Source organism: Sarcophilus harrisii, chromosome 2, assembly GCF_902635505.1.
Source record: "Sarcophilus harrisii chromosome 2, mSarHar1.11, whole genome shotgun sequence".
Lineage (NCBI taxonomy): Eukaryota > Metazoa > Chordata > Mammalia > Dasyuromorphia > Dasyuridae > Sarcophilus > Sarcophilus harrisii.
Genome location: NC_045427.1, coordinates 463,330,913 through 463,352,828, shown reverse-complemented (window position 1 = coordinate 463,352,828; position 21,916 = coordinate 463,330,913). Strand labels below are relative to the sequence as shown.

General features: G+C 34.0%; 1 protein-coding gene across 6 annotated transcripts in view; it reads right to left on the bottom strand.

The window, feature by feature from the left end:
• PHKB (phosphorylase kinase regulatory subunit beta) overlaps positions 1-21,916 on the bottom strand; it is a 254,816-nt gene that overhangs the window by 159,022 nt on the left and 73,878 nt on the right. For all 6 annotated transcript variants that reach the window (XM_031954432.1, XM_031954430.1, XM_031954428.1 and 3 more), the window contains one exon: positions 18,425-18,505. In XM_031954432.1, coding sequence (XP_031810292.1) covers positions 18,425-18,505 — 81 coding nt within the window. The remainder of the gene's footprint in view (positions 1-18,424; positions 18,506-21,916) is intronic.

Genomic DNA, 21,916 nt, shown 5'->3' with positions numbered 1-21,916 from the left:
TTCTTATTTTCCTCCTCTTCTTCCTCCTTTACTTTTAAAACTCTTTACAAATAGGACTCATCTTTCCCATATTCTGACATTCCACTCCCCTTTACACACAACTTCCCTTTTTTAAAACTACCCATACTTAGCACAGTGCTTGACATATACAAAGTGCTTAATAAATGCTAGTAAATAAATGCTAATAAATTGATTAATTCTAAGGATAGTACCACTATCCTCCTAGTCACCTAAGTTCAAAAACTTAGAGGGATCTTTAATTTTTTTCCTTTCTCTCATCATGCCTACCTTTAATTAGCTGCCAAATCCACTTGGACTTCCAATACTAGTAGTCCAATCCTATTTCTACATATCTTATATTTCATTCCCTCCAGTGATAGTATTATCACTATCCTAGTTCCCACATCTGTGTCTTTTAAATGCACAGACCTGACCATATTATTTCTCTGCTCAGAGTCCTAAATAGATCTCTAAAGAATAAACTACAAATACATTAGACCAGCACTTAAAGCTCTTCAAAACCTGACTGTTGCAGCCACCATTCTAGGCTTATTTTATTTTACTTCCATTTATATATAGTATGTTCTAATCAAACATAATTATTAGTTATTATATTTAAAGACCAGGAAATCTCCCATCTCTGGGGTTTTAAAAAGATTATTCTTCCTGCCTAGAATTCATTTATTTTCCAACTCCACTATTAAAATCTTTCCCTTCAGGGCTTAGGTCAAATGCTGTCTCTTCCATAAAGACCTCTCAAAACATGAAAATATACCCTCCTCATATTTTTTAAAATATTTTTTGATGAGGCAATTGGAGCTAAATGACTAGCCCAGGATCACAAAGCTAGAAAGTATTAAGTGTCTGAGGTTGAATTTGAATTCAGGTCCTCCTAATTTCAGGGCTGATGCTCCATCCACTAAGCCATCTAGCTACCCTTCTCATACTTTTTAAGAACATTTTGCCTGGATCTCTCCTCTACTAATGTCATATATTATAACTGCTTATGTAAATGCCATTTCTCTCTTACATTCTTAAGACAAAATTTTTTGAAAAATATTTGTACTTTTAGGGTCTTGCAAACAGTGCATATTTATTAAATATTGATTATATTTTATTGATTTGTAGGATGTAAATATAAGTACCATTATAGATAACAATTAAAGAGTCATGGTATAAGGGATAGGACAATTGACCTGGACTCTGGAAAAATTAGATTCACATTCTGCCTCAGATACATATTAGCTATGCCACTCATTGCAAGTCATTTATCCTCTTTGAGTTTCAGTTTCTTCTATAAAACAAGGGAACTGAATTAGAAGGTCCCTTTCAGTTCTAAATCTATTCTTTTATTCTTATACAATCTTTTCAGTCATGTCAAACTATTTGTGACCCCATTTAGGCTTTTCTTGATGAAGATACTGAACTGGTTTGCTGTTTCCTTCTCCAACTCATTTCATAGATGAGGAAACTGAGGCAAACAGGATTAAATGACTTGCCTATATTCTTACAACTAGTAAGTATGTGAGGCCAAATTTGAACTGATGTTTTCCTCTGGTTTTTTCTGATTTTAGGCCTGTTACTCTATCCACTGTGTCACCCAGCTGCCCTAAATCTTTCCTATGTAGTGCTGGAGAAACTGAGCAAGATAAAGAGTATTTAGAGAGTATTTAATAATTTATTTAATGGAGAGATTTACTGGAACTAAATGGATCCATGGTATGGTCCCAGGGCTGAACGAGACTATCATCTCCAAGAACCCAGCAAACAATGTGAGTTCCCAGTGACCTATATACATGTGGCTCAGATGCAGAGGGTAGACTGAGGTAGGGGCAGAGTCAGGCTGCTGAGAGCAGGAACAGGATTCTGACAGGGTGGGGTGAGCCTCCAGAGATGAAGTGACATGATCAGGGGGAGGCACCCCAGACATGGGGAGAGGCATCTTGATAAGACAGTATCTGACATTACAATAGCTTGGGATAGGAAGAGGCATCCTGATATTCTAAAACATAAGATGTTTTATCTTTATCAAACATTCTGATAAAAAGGGAGGGGAGGTTTTGCAGGGACGGAGCCTTGAGAAGAAGGGAAACTGAGTCAGGACTGGGTCAGGATAATTATGGAAACTGAGAACTGTGGCATAACATTCCACACTCTCTTCTGAATATTCAAATTATTGAATTACCTTCCTCTAGAAGGTCTTAGCACCAGAATTTTTGACCAACACTATATAAGCAAATAAACCAAAATAAAACTAGAAAAATGCAAGGACTTATGGCAAGGACTAGTCTCTCCCTGATAACCGCAGAGTATTAGCATTAAACAGCATTCCTCATTTAGGGAGACATACAGGCCTCTCTGTTCAGGTCCTCTGCAGTTGGGGAGCATCTCAGCCAGAGAATTCAGTTTGAGATGGACAGTTCACTGTGAGTTAGGTCCGGGATCATTTGTGCATTTAACAGCCTCTGCTGAGTATCAGTGCTCAAGACAGTCCTGCTGCCCATCCTAAGATGGGCACCCCCAAGTCTGTCAGGGACTCCAAAAGAGGGAAAAAGTGGGGCCTGGAGTACCTCCACCTGTCCCCTCTCTGTACAACAGGAGCTACTACTTAGGAAACAGATTTCTGAGCAAATTATGCAGTTAGACCAAGGCAGGCAACCCCAAACTATTAGAGGCCTGATATCAAAACACTGAAATACTAATTAAGGAACTGGGGTTACAGGAGTGGAATCAGATCAGAGAGACAGCTAGTCCCAGGAGAAGTGTCTGATTTCTGGTTGTTTCTAAAGAATAATCGCAAAAATTGAGTCTGCCAGGGCAATTCCAGCAGAATAAGGGATTTCAACGTTAAAACCTAACCCGCAAGTCATAGTCCACTAAATTTTAAGCAAGAAGTTAAATAATTTCCAATTCAATCTGAATTAATGAAATAGGGAGCAGGGCAGAAATATCTAAGGAAAACACATCAGTTTTTCCCAATTTCCTGACCAGATTCAATCAGTTTCCTTCCTCCCTTTTTTTACATGGAAAATAAATTATCAAATGACTATTCCACATAACAGACTAGTACAGTAAGTTTCCTAAAAATCCTTCAAACATACAGCAATAGTTAAACAGTTTTAACAAATCTTAAATACAGTAATACAGTTAAAATTTTAACAATAATTTCAAACACTTCCCCATTCCCCAGTATATATATTCCCCAGTCCAAATTATATCAGGAGCCCTGCTTTCTGCTGGGGAGACCTGTCCAGAGAGGGGAAGGATGGGCGTGGCCGTGCTGCCTGCTACCAAAGCTTCAGATGGGCTCACCATGTTTCAGAAGCAAGGTAATACCTGTAATTGACCAAAATCTAGAACAAAAATTATAAATCTGACAAATGAAGGTTAGAACAGACTGATATAAAACGTGAAGAGGCCAGTATGAATTGGCCAGCAGCTTCCCAATAGATAAAACAGCAATTAGGTTTTTTTCCTCTCATTATTTAAAAACCTGAATATCCACAGACACAAATATTCAGTAACAGATAGATGATCAGGATAAATACCCATTTGCCAAGTGTTTAGGATATAACGATTGCACATAACCACGTATAACATATAACCAGACTGGAACTAGCAAGGTATGACATAACTGAATTGCATTAACAGTTTATATTGATCATTGCTCTGATCATAGGAATTAGTTACTGGAGGAAAAAATGCAGGTTCACAACCATAATATAAGCAGTTAAAACTTAACTTTCAGCAAAACAGGATAAAATAGCTTTAATTCATTTTAACTCTAGATAATTGTCCCACTAACTGTCAGAGGGTAGAGCTTTAAAATTCCCAAATAGCATTAATTATAACCCCAAAGAATTTTACTTCTAATAACAAATTCTATTAACCAAGTTTCAGACATATCCTAAACAGATATTTACCATAATCATATATTTATGACAGTAAAAATTTGTCTCAATAAGTTCACTTCTTTCATATCTAAGCAGATGTTCCCATAAGTGAATCAGTTTGCCATTAAAAATGCCCAATACATAGACAAATATTCCAAATTACATATTTTCCATAACAGAAACATTTTCAAAAGGACAAAAAAAATATTATTTTCAGAGGCTCTTTAAATGACCTCAGGATGACCTAATACAATCAATTAAAACTTAAGACTATCCTACACAGAACATCCTAATATCACATAGAAGAATCCAAAAGGTTCTTAAAAATATTAAACTTTTAGAAATACCATAACCTCATATTGATAACAGTAATAAATTTGTTTCAGTAAGTTCACAAGTTAGCTTTCATATTTAACAGAAACATTTTCAAAAGGACAAGGAAAAACTATGGGCATAACCTCATGATACAATCAATTAAACTTATACAGAATATCCAATTCTACAGAAAAGAATCTGAAAGATTCTTAAAAATATCCTTTAAACCTTTAGAAACAGCCTTACCAAATTATAGATCAATTAACTTAAAATTGGGCCTATCTCTTGAAATATTTTGCCAAAGCCAAGCCTCTGCAGAAAGAGGTTGGAGCACACTTAGGTTGGGGGGGAATTCCACGTGACTGCCTTCCTCCCACTCCACCTCCAAAGAAACAGGAGGGAGAGAAGGGGAGCTAACCTGCCCCCAGGCTTAACGAGGTGGTCTGTAGCTGGAGTAGCAGAGAGCAGTGGGGGTGAATTTAATCTTAACCTTTGGAGACAAAATATCCCTACCCGACCCAACCTCTACTGGGTTGGGGGTGGGGGAGGATTTCACATGGCTGCCCTTCCCAATGGTCTTTTTCTAAACTTCAACTTTGTGTTGAAGCTTTTAGAAAAGTCAGACCCTAATTTGAAAGAAGTGACCCCTTTGAAGTTACCAGAACTTTACCCAAGTTCTTAAGATCTTACATTCAAAGATTACTAAATCTAGCCTGCAAAGGCAACAGTAAAATTATTTCCACAATTAAAAACTTCCCAAAAGAATACTCAGAACAAATCTGGCATGCAAAGGTGACAGTAAAATTATTTTACACAATTTTAAAAATTATTCTAATCAGATGTTTTCTCCACCCTGAGTTCAAAGCAATTAGTATAAATTCCATTAGTTCTCCAGAGGCCTTATCTAGGGTAGCTCCACTCAAGATATGCCTCAATTTAAACTACCCAAAAGTGCCAGTTTTTAAAGTTTAAAATCACAAGTAAATTTTAACTAACTCCCAAATTTCTTAATTTAGCAGAGCTCTGAACCAACAGGACAGACAAATAGCACATAAAACACAGACATTGACTGAGCAGTTACAACATAAAACAAAACATTTAACACAGACCAAGGGCTATCTAGAAATTTTAGACTAGCCCTGAGGGAAGTTGTCAGTTCCTTCCCAGAATCCAAACAGAGTTTCTTCTTCTTTTTCTTTTTTTTTTTTTAAGCCAGATGGTATTTTTTAAAAAGACACCTAGATTTATACTCTGGAATGCCCAGAGTTGTGCCAACTGGCACAAAGAACCAGATGTGTCTTAAGACATCCAGGTCTTCTGCATCCAGAAGACCTTACTCCCAAAATTTATGCCCTTCAACATTTCATAATTCTGGGAGTCCAGATGCCAGTATATAAAGACAGAACAAAACAGGTCTTAGCCAGATAGTACCCAAAAGGTACTCAGACAGACTTACTCTCCTTTGGCTGAAATGGGGGTGTCTATCATCAGGCAGTTGTGGCTGGAAACTGCTCTCTTTCCCAGAAGCTCTGGAAAAGAAAATCCAGGGCAGCCTCTCCAGACCAAGAATTCAGATCCTTTGCCACCCTGAGGCCCAAGGGGGATTTTTTGGTCATATCGGTGATGACCAGATCTATAATGTTATCGTAACAGCCCATGCCTTTGTAATAATTTTCTTTATAGTCATACCTATTATAATTGGAGGTTTCGGTAACTGACTGGTTCCCCTAATAATTGGAGCTCCTGATATAGCATTTCCTCAAATAAACAATATAAGTTTCTGACTATTACCACCTTCATTCCTTCTCCTCCTAGCGTCTTCAACAGTTGAAGCCGGTGCTGGAACTGGATGAACAGTTTACCCTCCTTGATGAGCCAAAAGTCTCATCTCTAATCCTGCTCATTTTCTAACATCTCGGTGGGAAGCCTCCAAAATGTAATGCTGGAGAATCTGAGCAAGATAGAGATTAGAGAGTATTTAATAATTTATTTAATGGAGAGATATACTGAAACCAAATGGATCCATGGTTTGGTCCCAGGGCTGAATGAGACTATCATCTCCAAGAATTCAGCAAACAATTGGAGTTCTCAATGACATGTATACACGTGGCTCACACACAGGAGATAGACTGAGGCAGGGGCAGAGTCAGAGTGCTGAGAGCAGGAACAGGACTCTGACAGGGTGGGGTGAGCCACCGGAGATGAGATGACATAATCGGGGGGGGGGGCACCCCAGACATGGGGAGAGGCATCTTGATAAGACAGTATCTGACATTACAATATCTTGGGATAGGAAGAGGCATCCTGATATTCTAAAACATAAGATGTTTTATCCTTATCAAATATTCTGATAAAGAGGGAGGGGAGGTTTTGCAGGGACGGAGCCTTGAGAAGAAGGGAAACTGAGTCAGGACTGGGTCAGGATAATTATGGAAACTGAGAACTGTGGCATAACACCTAGTTCTACAAAATGCCAACATTTTGTTTAAATCCTAAGATATGTCCCTATTGTAAAATTCCTGCCACTGACATAAATTATAGGCCACACATACCTTCTCATTTCTGTGATTGTTACTCATCATTGTCTTCTGTCATGGAAGATCTATCTTATGTATTAGAGGTTGTCTTCCAATTTTTATTTTAATTTTTTTTTAACATTTCTAGTGTAACAATGAAGTCCCTGAATCATCTGTTTGATTCTCCCATCTCCTTTTCTAATCATATCCTATCTTGATGTTATCTTTTAAACTAGTTCTTGGATTAAGATGAGGATTTTTTTTTTTTTAAATCAGAGACATTTGCAAAGCTATACTTTCCCTGGAAAAGCCTTCAAAGAATTTCTCCTGAGATGATATGATTCTATTATAACTATATCACATAGTTGACAAGGGTAAAAATGTCCAAATCCAGGGAATTTTAACCAAAAGTGGTCTCCAGAAGAAAAAAATATATAAACCTATTAAAACTGTACTGAAATATCCTAAAAAATTTGACAAATCTAGCACATTTCAAACAGATGCAAAAGAATCTGTTTTTCAAATGTCAGTTGACCACAGAAAATATCAAAACTATAAATATTCACTAGACTTTTTGAAATTTTTAACCAAGCCAGGTCAAATTTTCATAAAGCAACACTTATATTTGTCCTTTTACGACTTCCAAAAAGTCAGGGAGACTGTGATCAAAACTTCCCCAAAAAAGAAAAGAAAGAAAAAAACACCCAAACCACAGCTATCTGAAGAGTATGCTATTAGTAGAAGAGACATCAAAATGCTAAATTTAGTGTTTCTATCTTATCTGCAATCAATATTGAGCTCACATGACACTTGAGAGGTTGAAGCAAATATAGGACCATATTCAGATTGCTTTGAGATTGCTGAGTAAAGACTGAGGATTTAAAAATAGGTGACTTGAGTTGTTGATAAACAATCTTTTCTGTCACATCAGGAACTAAAAATAGTTGTTTATGCCTAAGCATAGTTTAATTAGAGAAGAGGGAAATATGTTATTGATCTACTCATCTAATTCATATTACTTTTAGAGCTTGCTACTCTGCTTTCCATATATACATATTAGTTTGGTGATAATTCTGAAAAGACTTTTATAATTCATAAGCTATCTATGCTATATTTTTGAAAATGCTATAACAAAACGTTTTAAAACTAGTAAGGTCAATATATTTTAATTCCCTAGTATTCTCACCTCGACAACTACCAATAAATTCTACAAAGAAGCCATTTTGCTGTCTCACCAGAAATTTTTACATATACAAAAGACAATTCTCAAGCAAATATTTTGCATTCCTTACATGTGGATTCCTAACTGATTTTATTCATCAACAATTTTAAGATTTAGTGACAGAAAATGCTAATGTAACTGCTATATCGTAGGGCTATCGAGTTAAATTAGTCAATGAAGAGTTGAAGGTACTTTAACACCCAAGCTGTCACTGAAACTTTGCAGCTGTATTTCACCATGAAATAGCCACTATAACACCCCAACTTAGAGCAAATTCCTGTAATAGGCACATTTACTGAAAAGATGTTCAACTTGCATCTGGTTGAAAGTTATTTCACCACAGAGAGAAATTATACCCCAAGTATATATCTGATTAATGAACTAGATTCTTAGGGTTATCTGTAAAAATAATATTTAGAAGTGATGTCATTATAGTGTTTAATTATTGGTATTAAGGTCTCTATTCCTCCAGTTGTTTTAAAGTTGGTGACTTTATATTACTCAAACTAGAGTACTTCTTCATCAAACTAGAGAACTAAAATTTTATTTTAGCTTTGCTATTATGGTGTAACCACCATAGCTTACAAAATTTCTTAGAATCTTATCTTTCTTGTGTAAGCTTAAAATGCTTTCGAATACTTCAGTTGAAACTGTCACAAAGCACTAGAGTGTCCCAAGCCCTGAAAATCAACTTCTTTTCTATGATCCTGCAGCCATCATGCCTTTCTTCTGAGGTCACCTTTCTACTGAGACATGTTGTTCCTGGATATACTATGTGACCTGGAAATCTCTGCCATATATAATGCCCAAAATCATCACAGCATTAGGGCAAAGAATAGTGTTCCATCCCCAAATTTAAATCTAATTTTCTCTCTCCACTGAATATTGTGGAACCATCCTTTATTTGTTAAAGAACCCCTTCTCACACTAGATGTCCTCCTTTCAGATTTCTTCCATCCTCTTGCTTGTTGAAATGTATCATGCTTTTAAAGTTACTTGATTACTTATATTCCTCTCCAAGACTGCTACTGCTTCTCTCTAACCACCTGACACAACAAGAACAATGAACAAGAGTTGGCATATTCAGCTTCCACTCACATTTCATACACTCCTTCTGGTCTTATCATAGCAAGCATCTCTTTTCTCCTTTAAAATTCATGTCATCCTGGCCAGATTCTTGTGCTTGTCATCTTTTGACCTCTGAATAGTGATTCCTTCCTTTTCCTCCCTCCCCATCAGTAACAAGTCTTTTTCTCTAATATATGCACTACCACCTTTGAACATCCCAGGTTCTTATTTCCTCAGCCTCTTTAATTCTTCTAGCTATATAATCGACCTCAATCCTATACAGGATGGTCATTCTTATCATCACCATGCCGTAGCCATTATGAAATAATAAATGTTTTTAGGTGTAAAAATCTTTGATTATGGCTATTTTTTTAAAATTTCAGGAACACTGAAATGCAAGTATCTATCCTAGTTTAGACTTTAAAGAATATGATTGGCTATATAAGTCTTTTAATAAAATAAATTCAGTGTAATACTCTGAAAGTTTCCAAATAATGAATACTGAATGAAATCAACATTACTTTAGCTTGTGAAATGTTTTCTAAAAATTGCATCCTGACTCCAGTTCAATTTTTATTGTCACAAACATTCATGCACATACAGGTCCCTTCTTTAGTATCTCCTTGGGGACCTGTATGTGCACGAATGTTTGTGGCAGCCCTCTTTGTAGTGGCCAGAAACTGGAAATTGAGTGGATGCCCATCAATTGGAGAATGGCTGAATAAATTGTGGTATATGAATATTATGGAATATTATTCTTCGGTAAGAAATGACCAAATAGGATGACTTCAGAAAGGCCTGGAGAGACTTACACGAACTGATGCTGAGTGAAATGAGCAGGACCAAGAGATCATTATATACTTCAACAACAATACTATCTGATGACCAATTCTGATGGACGTGGCCATCTCCAGCAATGAGATGAACCAAATCAGTTCCAATGGAGCAGTAATGAACTGAACCAGCTACACCCAGCGAAAGAACTCTGAAAGATGACTAAAAACCATTACATTGAATTCCCAATCCCTATATTTTTGCCCACCTGCATTTTTGATTTCCTTCACAGGCTAAATTGTACAATATTTCAGAGTCTGATTCTTTTTTGTACAGCAAAATAATAGTTTGGTCATGTATACTTATTGTGTATCTAATTTATATTTTAATATATTTAACATCTACTGATCATCCTGCCATCTGGGGGAGGGGGGAGGGAGGAGGGGAAAAATTGGAACAAGGGGTTTGGCAATTGTCAATGCAGTAAAGTTACCCATACATATAACCTGTAAATAAAAGGCTACTAAAAAAAAAAAAAAAAAAACTTTTATTGTCTTATGACAGGCATTTACCTACATTCAAAGACATTATTTTAACATTCTGCAGCCCAGTGCCCCATTGCCCTCCCAAATATTATAAATATAGGTCATAGAAGCAGAAGCAAATTCCTATTAAGTATATATATTTATCTGATTCATAAAAGCAAAATGGAACCAATACTCCCAAATCAGAAACTCTTCCCAAAAAAATATTCAAGAAATCAGATACTCTATTCAAGTAATTCTTCAGTTTTAAGTTTTTTAAGGCCAACACCTCAGAAGGTATTCATAGTTCTATTTTATAGTGTCCCTTAGTTAATAATGTGTATAAGCCCTCACGTTCCATAAAAAATTAAAATATCATATTAATAATAGGACATAAGTAAAATTTCAAGGATAATTGTGTCAGTAGTCTTAGAGGGTATACCATTGAATATTTGATGATGCCTCTCAGTTTCTTATTTCAGTGTTTATCAATGAATGTCTTCCTTTGCTCTAGGTTAAATAAATTACATTTTAATCGCAATTCTTTCTTTATAGCACCCCTAATGTTATGAATTATTTAAATACTGCCCAATTTTTTCATGTCATGCTTAAAATGTGGAGATAAAAATTAAAATGACAAAAAATAGGCAATATTTTAAAACATGATATATTGTACCTAAATGTTTATGTTCGAAACATTTAACAATTATGTTTAAGGGCAATATTTAAAATATATGATTACTTAGCTAGTGTTATATTTTATTACTCAAAAGCTATAACCAAGAAGGAAAACTTAACATTGCCTACAGGAAATTTGGACGGTACTGCCCTAATCAGAAATAGCACCATCAATCTATCCTACATAATTTGTAGATATTGTATTGTAGAAGAACTAACTCCGATATGTTTGTTAGCCTGGAGAAAAAAAATCAAAACTAAGCCAAAATAGGTCAGAAAATATTAGGTGTTACCTCCACTTCTGATTCACAGTTAACGGTTGTTAGATTAATGCTGAAAATCTTCAATACTAATCATACTACTAGACATTATGAGTCTATTCTCTTTTGCGCTAAAAAAAAAAAAATGAGAAATTTGTATGATTCTTATATCTTCTTTCTTGCCATAATCTGTCTAAGGCCAATTATTCTATAGATGTCTTTAGAACTATGTATCAGAAATTGGTTAGTTTATGTATATAAGCTCCCAAATGTCTTCAATTAGGATAACTGAAATACGATAAAATATTATTCTTTATACAAGGTAAGAAATGATTGACTAAATAACAAATCATAGAGGATAGTTTATATCAGAGATAATAATTGTAGAAACATAAGAGAAAATTTTCTCACTTAACATTTACTCTTTGAGGAAGATAAATAATAGCATTTATATAGCACTTTAAGATTTACAAAGTTTTTTATAATATAATCCCATTTTATACTCATAAAAGTTCTGGGAGTAATCATTATTCTTTTAGAGATGAAGAAACTGAGGCAGAAAGTGATTAAATGACATACCTGTGGCCACACAAATAGTATCTAGGGAAGGATTTGAATTTAGATTTTCCTGAAGAGAAGCACTCTAGCCATTGAACCACTTAAATGCTACTGAATCATTTCAGTTTATATATTATTTATAAAAATTATTTATTTTGTATTTGCTTTTGAGGTGAATGAAGAATATTTCACACAATGAAACACAGTTGTGGACTGCTCTTGATTCCTTGCATATACCAATGAGTAATATGGCAGTTCCATTTAAACAATCACTTCAAATGGGATTATATACATGATATTTCAAACTGTTCTGACTACGTGCACTAGATAAAATTAATTGTGCCACCAAGCTTAAATGTAGCAGGAAGCAGGATAACCTCTCAGTTTCAACACTACAATCAGACTGGCATCTTCATTGTTATTTTTAGAAGTCAATTTTATAAAGACTTCAAGTAAATTTTCCTATTTATTCTGCCTTTAACATAGAATTCTGAAGAATCATTGCAATTGACAAGAAGTTAATCTCAGGAGCAAGATAAGATGACAAACTACTAAAACAATTCAACAAGGTTGATTTATGCCGCATTTAGAATTGGCTAAGCTCCTGAAATCAACTATAAAGTAAATAAATAAAATTTATAAAACACAGTTTTTGTGAGCAAGATTAGAAAAAGACAAATTTGTAATTCCTTTTTTTTTAGGTGTAAATTAAGGAAAATGACACCAGAGAATTTACAAATGAAGCACTGCTGAAATAATACCACCATAGAAATTCATAGTTTTTTAGTATTTTAAAATTTAGAAAGCCCTTTATTTATATACAGTGTTTGGGTGAGGATCTGAACTAAGGTTTTTTTTACTCCAAATCCAGCATTCTATTACTTATACTAATCACAAAACCAAATACTAAAGCATGTGCACGTGCATGCGAGTGCACACACACACACACACACCATTAGGACTCCAAGTGAGAACACAGAGCAAATCTGAAGTATTTGGCAGTTTGTCAGATGAATGGGAATAGTTTGACACTAAAAGATGGTAATATTTTCTCATGATCCTAACAAGGGTGGCTGTATGAAAAAACTTTTTCACTGATTCAACAGAGGAGTGATTTTTGCATAGTAGGAAATTAAATAATAGAAGAATGATTTTGCTCAGCACGTGATAAATGGTGTAAACTCTCTTTTAAAGAGACACAAGATATGGTCTACCATACCCTCCAAGTACATAGGGTTCTGTATTTGTGTTCTTCTCTGCCAGATTTCTCTAAATATGATTGTTTTTGTTCTTGCCTTCTACTGAGAAAATATAAATATTGTAGAGTTTTTTTGTTATTTCATAAATGTCTCATTATTTAAGAAATTCACGCCATTGTGACTGATTTTGTGTAAACAAGAAGCATGCTAACAGATCTTCAACCACTGAAGTAGAAAATAGTAGTACTAGAAGTAATAACAGTAGTAGTAGTAATGATAGTAGTAGTAGTAATAATAGTAGTAGCATATTCCCCTTCCCACCTCATCTCCACTAAGGTTTAACAGAGGACTATAGAAAAAAGTTTAAGCAACAGCTGCACGATCACATTTGTGACTCACAATGTTGTTGGCTTACCATCCAAACCTACTGAAGCAGGGTATAGGTAGGATAAAGAAAGCTAGTTGTAATCCAGGAAGAGAGAGATGGGAGCAAGTTGAAGGTAGGTGTTATGGGCTTTATTCCTGGGCTACAAGCAAACTATTTTAAAAAGATGTCATTTAAAATTATTCTGTCTATATTAGTCACTGCAACTTTAAAAGAATGTTAAAAAAAAAAAAAAACTGAGAATTTTATTCTTAAAAAAAAAAAAAAAAAAGACAGGCACCTAAGTAATACAGTGGGTTGTGCTGACCTAGAGTCAGGAAGATCTGAGTTTAAATCATACCATAAGACATTCATAGACACTGGGCAATCACTTGCTTTCTCTGTGCTTCATTTTCCTTACCTATAAAATGTTAGTACCTAACTCCCAGGGTTGTGGTGAGGATAAAACAAAGTAATATTTGTAAGAGGTTTTGCAAATCTTAAAGTATCATATATGTTAGATATTGTTAGTATTAACTATTAGTAGCTTAAATTGGAAAAAAAAAAAACGTTTTGTTTTTTTAAATGCACAGGTCTCCATTGACAAAACTTGCCTCTAAGCTCTTTACTTTTAAAATAATATACTACAGTTTAAAAAAAATGATTAGATCAACAGATTCTTTAGCTAATTTAGCATAAAGTCTATCCTATAGATATTCTTTTAATTTTTAGCAACTGACTTCATATTAGTTATAAAATACCCATTTGCTAAGTATTTACTGTTATAAATAAAAACAGCATATTTATGTCTAGAGTAATGGCATATAGTATACATGTACTTACTGAAAGACTTGATTAAGCTATCCATTTGTAGCTTATTGTTTATTTGTACTTTTGCAATTTATTGAACTTCCAATGATAATGTTTCTGACTTTTAAAATTTTTTTAAAAATTAAAACCTGACATGGTCAATAAATTTTCTTTCTGAATGTTCAATATGTCTGATATTTGATAATTTTCAGAAACCTGTAATTTAAAGAAACATTTTATATTATAAACTACAATGAATTTCCCTTTCCCTTCCTAATTTTTCATCTAATATGACCTCAAGGTATATTAAAAAAAAATGTAAATAACTCCTAAAAATTACTTACTTTTAAAAGAACTATTTTAAAAATATTGTGGTTTTGTGTGTGTGTATGTGTGTGTGTGTGTGTGTGTGTGTGTGTGTTTTGCTGAGGCAATTGGGGTTAAGTGACTTGCCCAGGGTCACATAGCTAGGAAGTGTTAAGTGTCTGAGACAAGATTTGAACTCAGTTCCTCCTGACTTCAGGGCTGGTGCTCTATCCATTGTGCTACCAACTGCCCCAAAATATCATGCTTTGATAAGTAAATATAAAAATCTATTGCAAAAATTGAAATTAAAAATTCAATTGATATACTGGATCACTAAGACTCACTATCATAAAAAAAGACATCATTAAAAATGCTGTATCAAGTAGTATTTATATTACCAAATTCAGAGCATTCGTGTTAAAGGTTTTTCAAAAGCTAAAATATCTGGTTATTTCAGGCTAAATAAGATTGCTTATTTTTTATTTGTTTTTATTATGGGACTGTAAGACAGAGTTTACTCATGCTGAATTGCCAAAAGTCTATTTCTACTTAAATTCTATCTTTGTAGGCCACTTTGGTCATCTAAAATCCTTCCTAATAATATTAACTCCCATTTATATGGCATTTTAAGCTTTATTTTAAAGCACTTTCCTGAATAGGCAGATATTGCTAGCATTATTTTCCACCACTAATAATAAAGAAAATTAAGACTCAGAGAGGAAAAGCATTTTGTATGTATTATTTATTTATAACAGTATTTCAGAGACAACTAGCAAATACCAGAGATAGCATTAAATATCGGTATTTTTTCTACTATAACATGATTTCTCCAAAAAAAAATTAGATTTTTATTATAAAGGACACAGATAAGACACAAAAGACAAGAAAACACTTAATTTTTATTTGGACACACTCAAATATGTAACAACTTTTGTCTTCAGTTGAATGACGTCTCTATAACTTTACATGGAATGGGCAAAAGCTAAGAAGAGTAGTAGTTTTTGTTTTTTTAATGCTTTAAGTTTTAAAAAAAGACCTTTGGGGTAGGCATGGGGAAGGTTTGGAAAGCTTCACTTTTTAAAATGTTTTAGAAATGTTCCTTTTGCTCCTTTCTATGATTCTTGAAGCTATGCTGAAGATAGCTAGTACTTTCTATTTCATATGTAATTTAAAAAAAAAAAACAACAACAGGGTAACTAACTAGGTGGCATAGTAGATAGAGCACCAGCCCTGAAGTCAGGAGGAGCTGAGTTCAAATCTGGCCTCAGATACTTAACACTTCCTGGCTGTGTGACCCTGGGCAAGTCACTTAACCTCAATTGCCATAGGGGAAAAAACCCACCATAATATACAAAACGAAAAAAGAAACAGCATTAGATACAAGTTTAGAACTGCAGTCAGCCAGAACTTTTGGGGAATCAGGAAAAGGGAATGGTAGAAAATCCTTTTTTTGACACTTCAATTTCCTTCGCATTAGACAATTCATTTGTGGGAATTGTTGTCCTTGTATTTTCAATACAACAAAGCAGTTCATTAACTTTCTCACTTTTCCATGGAAATGACAGCTTCATTAATCAATTAAAGAGCAGGATGTTTTCATTATACAACATATCAGCTTCTTTCCAAAGGAAAAAGAAGGCAAAATAAGTAGACAAATTGCAGAAGTGGGTTGAATCTGCTCTTTTTCACTTTTCAGTTTTTATCATAAATATATAACTGACAATTTACTAACTTGCTAGTCTATTTCTGAACCCGGGTATGGAAATGACCCTAATTCTAGAAGGTGACATTAGTGTCTAAGCATATAGTTACTCAAGTTTAGAAATGCTCATCACCAGAAGGTAACACATTTCTCCAGTCACAGAAAACATTAAAACCAACTATTAGAGTGTGGGGGGAATTATAATCTGTATCAATAGAAGCATCCACAATTATAAAAATGGAAACATCTTGAAGCCTTTGAAAAACTACAATAAAAGGAGGAATATATATTTAAAACATTTAATGATATACACAAAATATATGTGGAAGCTCCCAGCAAAGCACAGTTCTAGAAGGTCACTGATGGATCATTGTCCAAGGATCACCAATGTAGCTGACAATCAAAAGGTTCATCACTAAAAAGTTTACCACTAAGAGATATTTTTTAGCCACAGCAATCCATGTAAACTATCTTCTAAGATGTGGTGGGTTTGCTTCTCCTGAGAATAAGTACTGGTAATGGAGGAGGTAAGATGAGGGAGAGAAGGATGAGAATCTAAAAATGTATCTGATTTTGTAGTCAGTCACATATTAGATAAATATTTGCTAAATGCACAGAACATAATTTGTTTCTAGAGGAGATTGCAAATAATGCAAAAAAAAAAAAACCATTTAAAACTATTTGGATCCTGCTTTCTAATAATCTGATATTCTTAGAGAAAAATTCATTATTATAATCAATCATGTACTGGGTACTTGGCAATGAATTAAAAAAGTGGACATGATCATACAGATTGAAAGTGTTAATGCCAGGACTATAAATCCAGGGCTCTTTCCTCTATGCCATGATGTCTTAACCACAAACTGACATAGAAACAGAACATTTTAGGGTATGAAATGATCAAATAAACTATTCCTCTAATTTTGTGAATGAAGAGACAGACCCAACAAGACTAAATCACTTGCCCAAGGTCACATCTATAAATGATGGAGTGGAATTTTGAATCCTAGTTGTCTGACTCTGAATCTATTATTTTGTTGGGAAAAATGTTAATGAATCACTGCATATCATAGTCTAGATCCACTATAATAATTTGAAAATAGACAAATAGAAACAGACAGACGGATAGATATGTATGTACATATACATACATACAATCTCCTTGAAGAGAAAGACCTTGTCCTTTTCCATCTTTGAAACCCCAATATCTAATGCATTCCTGTGCACATAATAAATATTTAATATATGTCACTGAAATGAATGCAACCAAAGCCTCCACTTATTTGGAGAAGTGAATGTGAAAAAACACCCATTTTTAACTATTTTTCTCTGATTAAAGAGTTTTTCCTTTCTTATTAAATCAATATTGCCTTTATGGTAGAAGCTGAAAGAGTTAATAGATTGCAAACTACAGTTTCAAATATTTAAAAATTGATGAACAAGAATTTTCTTTCCACTTCTTATTTCTTCCTTGCTTTTCCTTTGTTTTCCTTTCTTTTCCTTTTCTATTTGCAGAACTGCTCCATGCATAGATAGGCATTTAATGAATTATATACTTTCAAGTATGCTGAATATCAGAAAATAACTCAAGCAATCAATTAGTAAGAAATTATAAGTGGTCAGCTCTAATAAGATCTTCATTTCACTTAACCCAGAGCACTAAGTGTGGGGCTTTATATGGGAAAAGGAGCATATGTCTTTGTGAATAGTTAAAGTCTATAAGTGATATAATGAACATTTATGTTAACATAGATATTATTAAAACCTAAAACTAGGGATTTGGTATTTGTCTTTTGGAAAATATCAAACACTCTGCTGATGTCCAAACAGCAAAAAATAAGAATACAATATGATACCAATAAAAATTTTCTTTTAATTTTAAAAGCCCAAGCAATAAAAGCAATGAAGCATGAAGAAGAAAAAGAGAAGGAAAAATCTGCTGGAGTTATTACCCTATTATCCTTATTAAATTTTTGAGAAAGTTACACATTTTTATTTCAGACCACAATGAATAGTCTTTACAATAATGAAATCTTATAACCTGTGATATATTCTGGTTATTTTTGTTGTTGGCGTCTAAAAATATAAAGACTTTCTTGCTATATATTTCCTGACAAATGAATATGTGAAAAAAAGAAATAACTCAATTTGATGTTGTAGAAAATAAGTCAAAAAAACAAATGAGATGCATTTAAGAAATGTGTTTTATTCCTGTAAAAATGTAGATAATATTACCTCATCAGTGTTGTAGATAATCTGAAGTCCTGAGGAAATCATTTCCACAAGGTAAAGAAGATATAGGGACACAGCATTTATCTGAAATAAAATGACAACATGAAAAAAGATCAAGAGGAGACATACAGGAAACCATTTTGTGGTAATGGTAGCAAATAAAGGCCCTCTTCTTCCTAAAATATAATCAATCAGTTGGGTTAATTCATTGAAAAGCACTGGCTTTCTCATATAACACTATAACAATAACAGAATTGTAGTGATGGGTAATATTTGATTAAGAAATCTGCTTCAAGCAATGCTGTTAAAAACTGTCACTACAACATTTGTTTTTCAAAGATTTATTTTCAAACTCTAGATTTAAAGTACTTTTGTTTAGGATTAGAGTTTTGTTCTATAGACAATTAAAGGGTGCCAAATTATCTGCAATGTACATATGTAAATTAAAAAGTTATTGGCAAATAACATGTTAACATGTTGGTAATGATATAAACAATAGAGCACACGTATAGAAAACAGTTATTTCTGACTCTCCATGAATAAAGTCTTGATGTAGCTACCTGCAGGGACGTATTAATTTTAATCAACAGGACAGAGCATAATATAAATTATATTAATGGGCAAATGAATTGCTTTCTTATTTTAGTTAAGTCTATTAAAACAATGCTATCATATGGTGAGCTATAACATCAGAGAATACGAGAAACAATGAACAAAATAATACCAACTATTACTGAATAATATATTCATAAATTTGTGTGTAGAGTGAAAAGAGAGAGGAAAGTGGAAAAAACATTAAAATATTTGCTTGAAGTTGAAAGAATCGCTGTTCTCTAAGTTTTGACTATGCCTTTTTTGTGCCTTTCATGTCCCACTCACAAAAAATTTATTGAATATTCTGGCAGGAAATCCTTCAAAGCGCATGGCTCTGCATAATGTGTAAGTTAGAACATTTCAGGACACATCATGGCTTGGGACTTTTTCACCTATTTCTTTCAAAGAATTTCTTCAGGTTGTCCTAAGGGGCCATGTTCAGATTTGCTCTGTGGCTAACATTAGTTCAAAGATTCTCTCAACTTTTCATGAGCCTATAAAAGGACAACTAGATACGGTCATTGCTTGGTGCAGTTCTCAGGTTGACTCAAGTAAACACGTGAATGGTGTCTAAAGTAACCCAATTTCTAATAGGTTTTCATGTCTGACCAAATGAGTCCAGAGAAAATTCCTCTAAATTTGGATAGAGAACTTAATGGATTTGTTATTTTATTAATGTTGGTATTACAAATTGCAATACATTAATTCTTTTTCATCATGGCTGAATCTTAATCTCTTCAAACACAACATCCCATCACTCATTACTGTGTATTTGACTGGTTCCCTAGGATACAGTGCTCTTCTTTCTCAACTATGCCTCTTGGAACTCATGCTTTCTAACAAAACTTAGATTAATTTAATCTATATTAAGCCTTAACTAATCCCCTCAGTTTCTGTTGTTTTCCCTCATGAAATTACCAAATTACCAAACTATCTTTTAACTATCTTGAACTGTATATTCAAAAGACATCTATAAACTCAATATGTCCAAAAATGAACTCATTTTCTTTTCTCCTAAATACTCCTCAATTCCCTATTAAGGTAGACAGCAACATTATTTTCCTAGTATTTCAGGCATACAACCTAGAAATCCTGATTACTTCACAATCTCTCATCCTCAAAATCCAATCTGTCAACATCATCACCTTTACAAAATCTCTTGAATAGACTCTCTTCTCTCTTCTGATACATCAAACACTCCAATGCAGACACTCAAAACCTTATGCCTGGATTACTGTAATAATCTGCTGAGTCTGCCTGCCTTAAGTCTCTCCCTATTCTAATTCATCCTCCATTTAGCCAACAAAGTCATTTTCCTAAAGCTCAGGTTTATCCATTTCTCCTACTCAATAAATTCCATTGGTTTCTTTTCACTTCCAAAATCAAACACAAAATGCTTTGTTTGACATTCAAAGACTTTTGTCATTTAGATCTACCCCTACATCCAGTCTTCTGACATCTTATTCCCCAAATCATACTTTTTGATCTGGTGAAGTGAGCTTCTTGGCTGTTCCACAAACAAGACACTCCATCTTGCAGCTGCCATCTTCTCTGACTGTCCCTTGAGTCTGGAATGCTCTCCCTCCTCATCTGTGCCCATTGGCTTCCCTGGCTTCCTTTAAGAACCAATTAAAAGCCTATCTTCTAAAGAAAGCCTTTCCCAAATTCTCTTTTTAAAACATTTCTTATTTTTCCTGTAATATAACTTGTTTGTACATATTTGTTTGCTTATCTCCTCCATTAAATTGTGAGACCCTTGAAGGCAGGAGAAGCCTTTTGCTTGTTTTTATATCCCTATCACATAGCACAGTGCCTGGCACATTTGTTGTTTAGTCATTTTCAGCTGTGTCTTACTCTTTGTGATCCCATTTGGAGTTTTTTCAGCAGGAATACTGATGTGGTTTGCCATTTCCTTCTCCAGCTCATTTTACAGATGAAGACTTGAAGAAAATAGAGTAAAGAGACTTGTCCAGGGTCATGTGGGAAATAAGTGTCTAAGGCTACCTTTGAACTCAAGAAGATGAGTCTTACTGACTCCAAGCCCAGCACTCTATTTACTGTACCCCTTAGCTGTCCCAGCACAATGCAGACATCTAATGAATGTTTTTATTACATAACTGTGTAAAATTCAGAGAGGTCAGAACATAACCATAAAATATTATACTATGAAAGCAAATAAATGGAAATTTTTTGTTGGATCAGTCCTCTGACTTAGTAATACAATTAGTGGACCTAGAACCCAATGAAGTTAATGATAGAAACAAATATGTAATATATACAAAACCATTCATGGCAGCACTTTTTTTCCTCCTAAGGCAATTGAGGTTAAGTGACTTGTCCAAGGTCACAGAGTTAGGAAGTGTTAAGTGTCTGAGACCAGATTTGAACTCCGAGCCTCCTGACTTCAGGGCTGGTTCTCTATTCACTGTGCCATCTAGCTGCCCCCATGGTAGCACTCTTTATGGTAATAAAGAACAAGAAGCAAAAGATTTGCTCACTCTTTAGGACATGGCAAAAAAAAAAAAAAAAGTTATGTTGTATAAATAAATTGGAATATTATTGTATTATAAGAAATGAGAAGAATTATTTAAAGAACTATGATAAGATACAATGAAGTGATACAGAGGAAGAACTATATATACAATGATTGCAATAATGTACAGCAAAAGAACTCTTAAGAGAAAGTTGAACTCTAAGTAATTTTAAAAACCCTAAAGCTGTTGGAGGAAATAAAAGCAAAATGTACCTTTTCCCTTACATTTAGGGAATTTAATTTTTTGAGACTGCTAAGAAAGAACAGTATACACATTTTGCATAAATTGTTTTTAATTAACTGTTCTTTGTCACAAAGATTCAACTTAGTGAAAAAAAGAATAGTAAAAGGAAATCACTGGGATATAA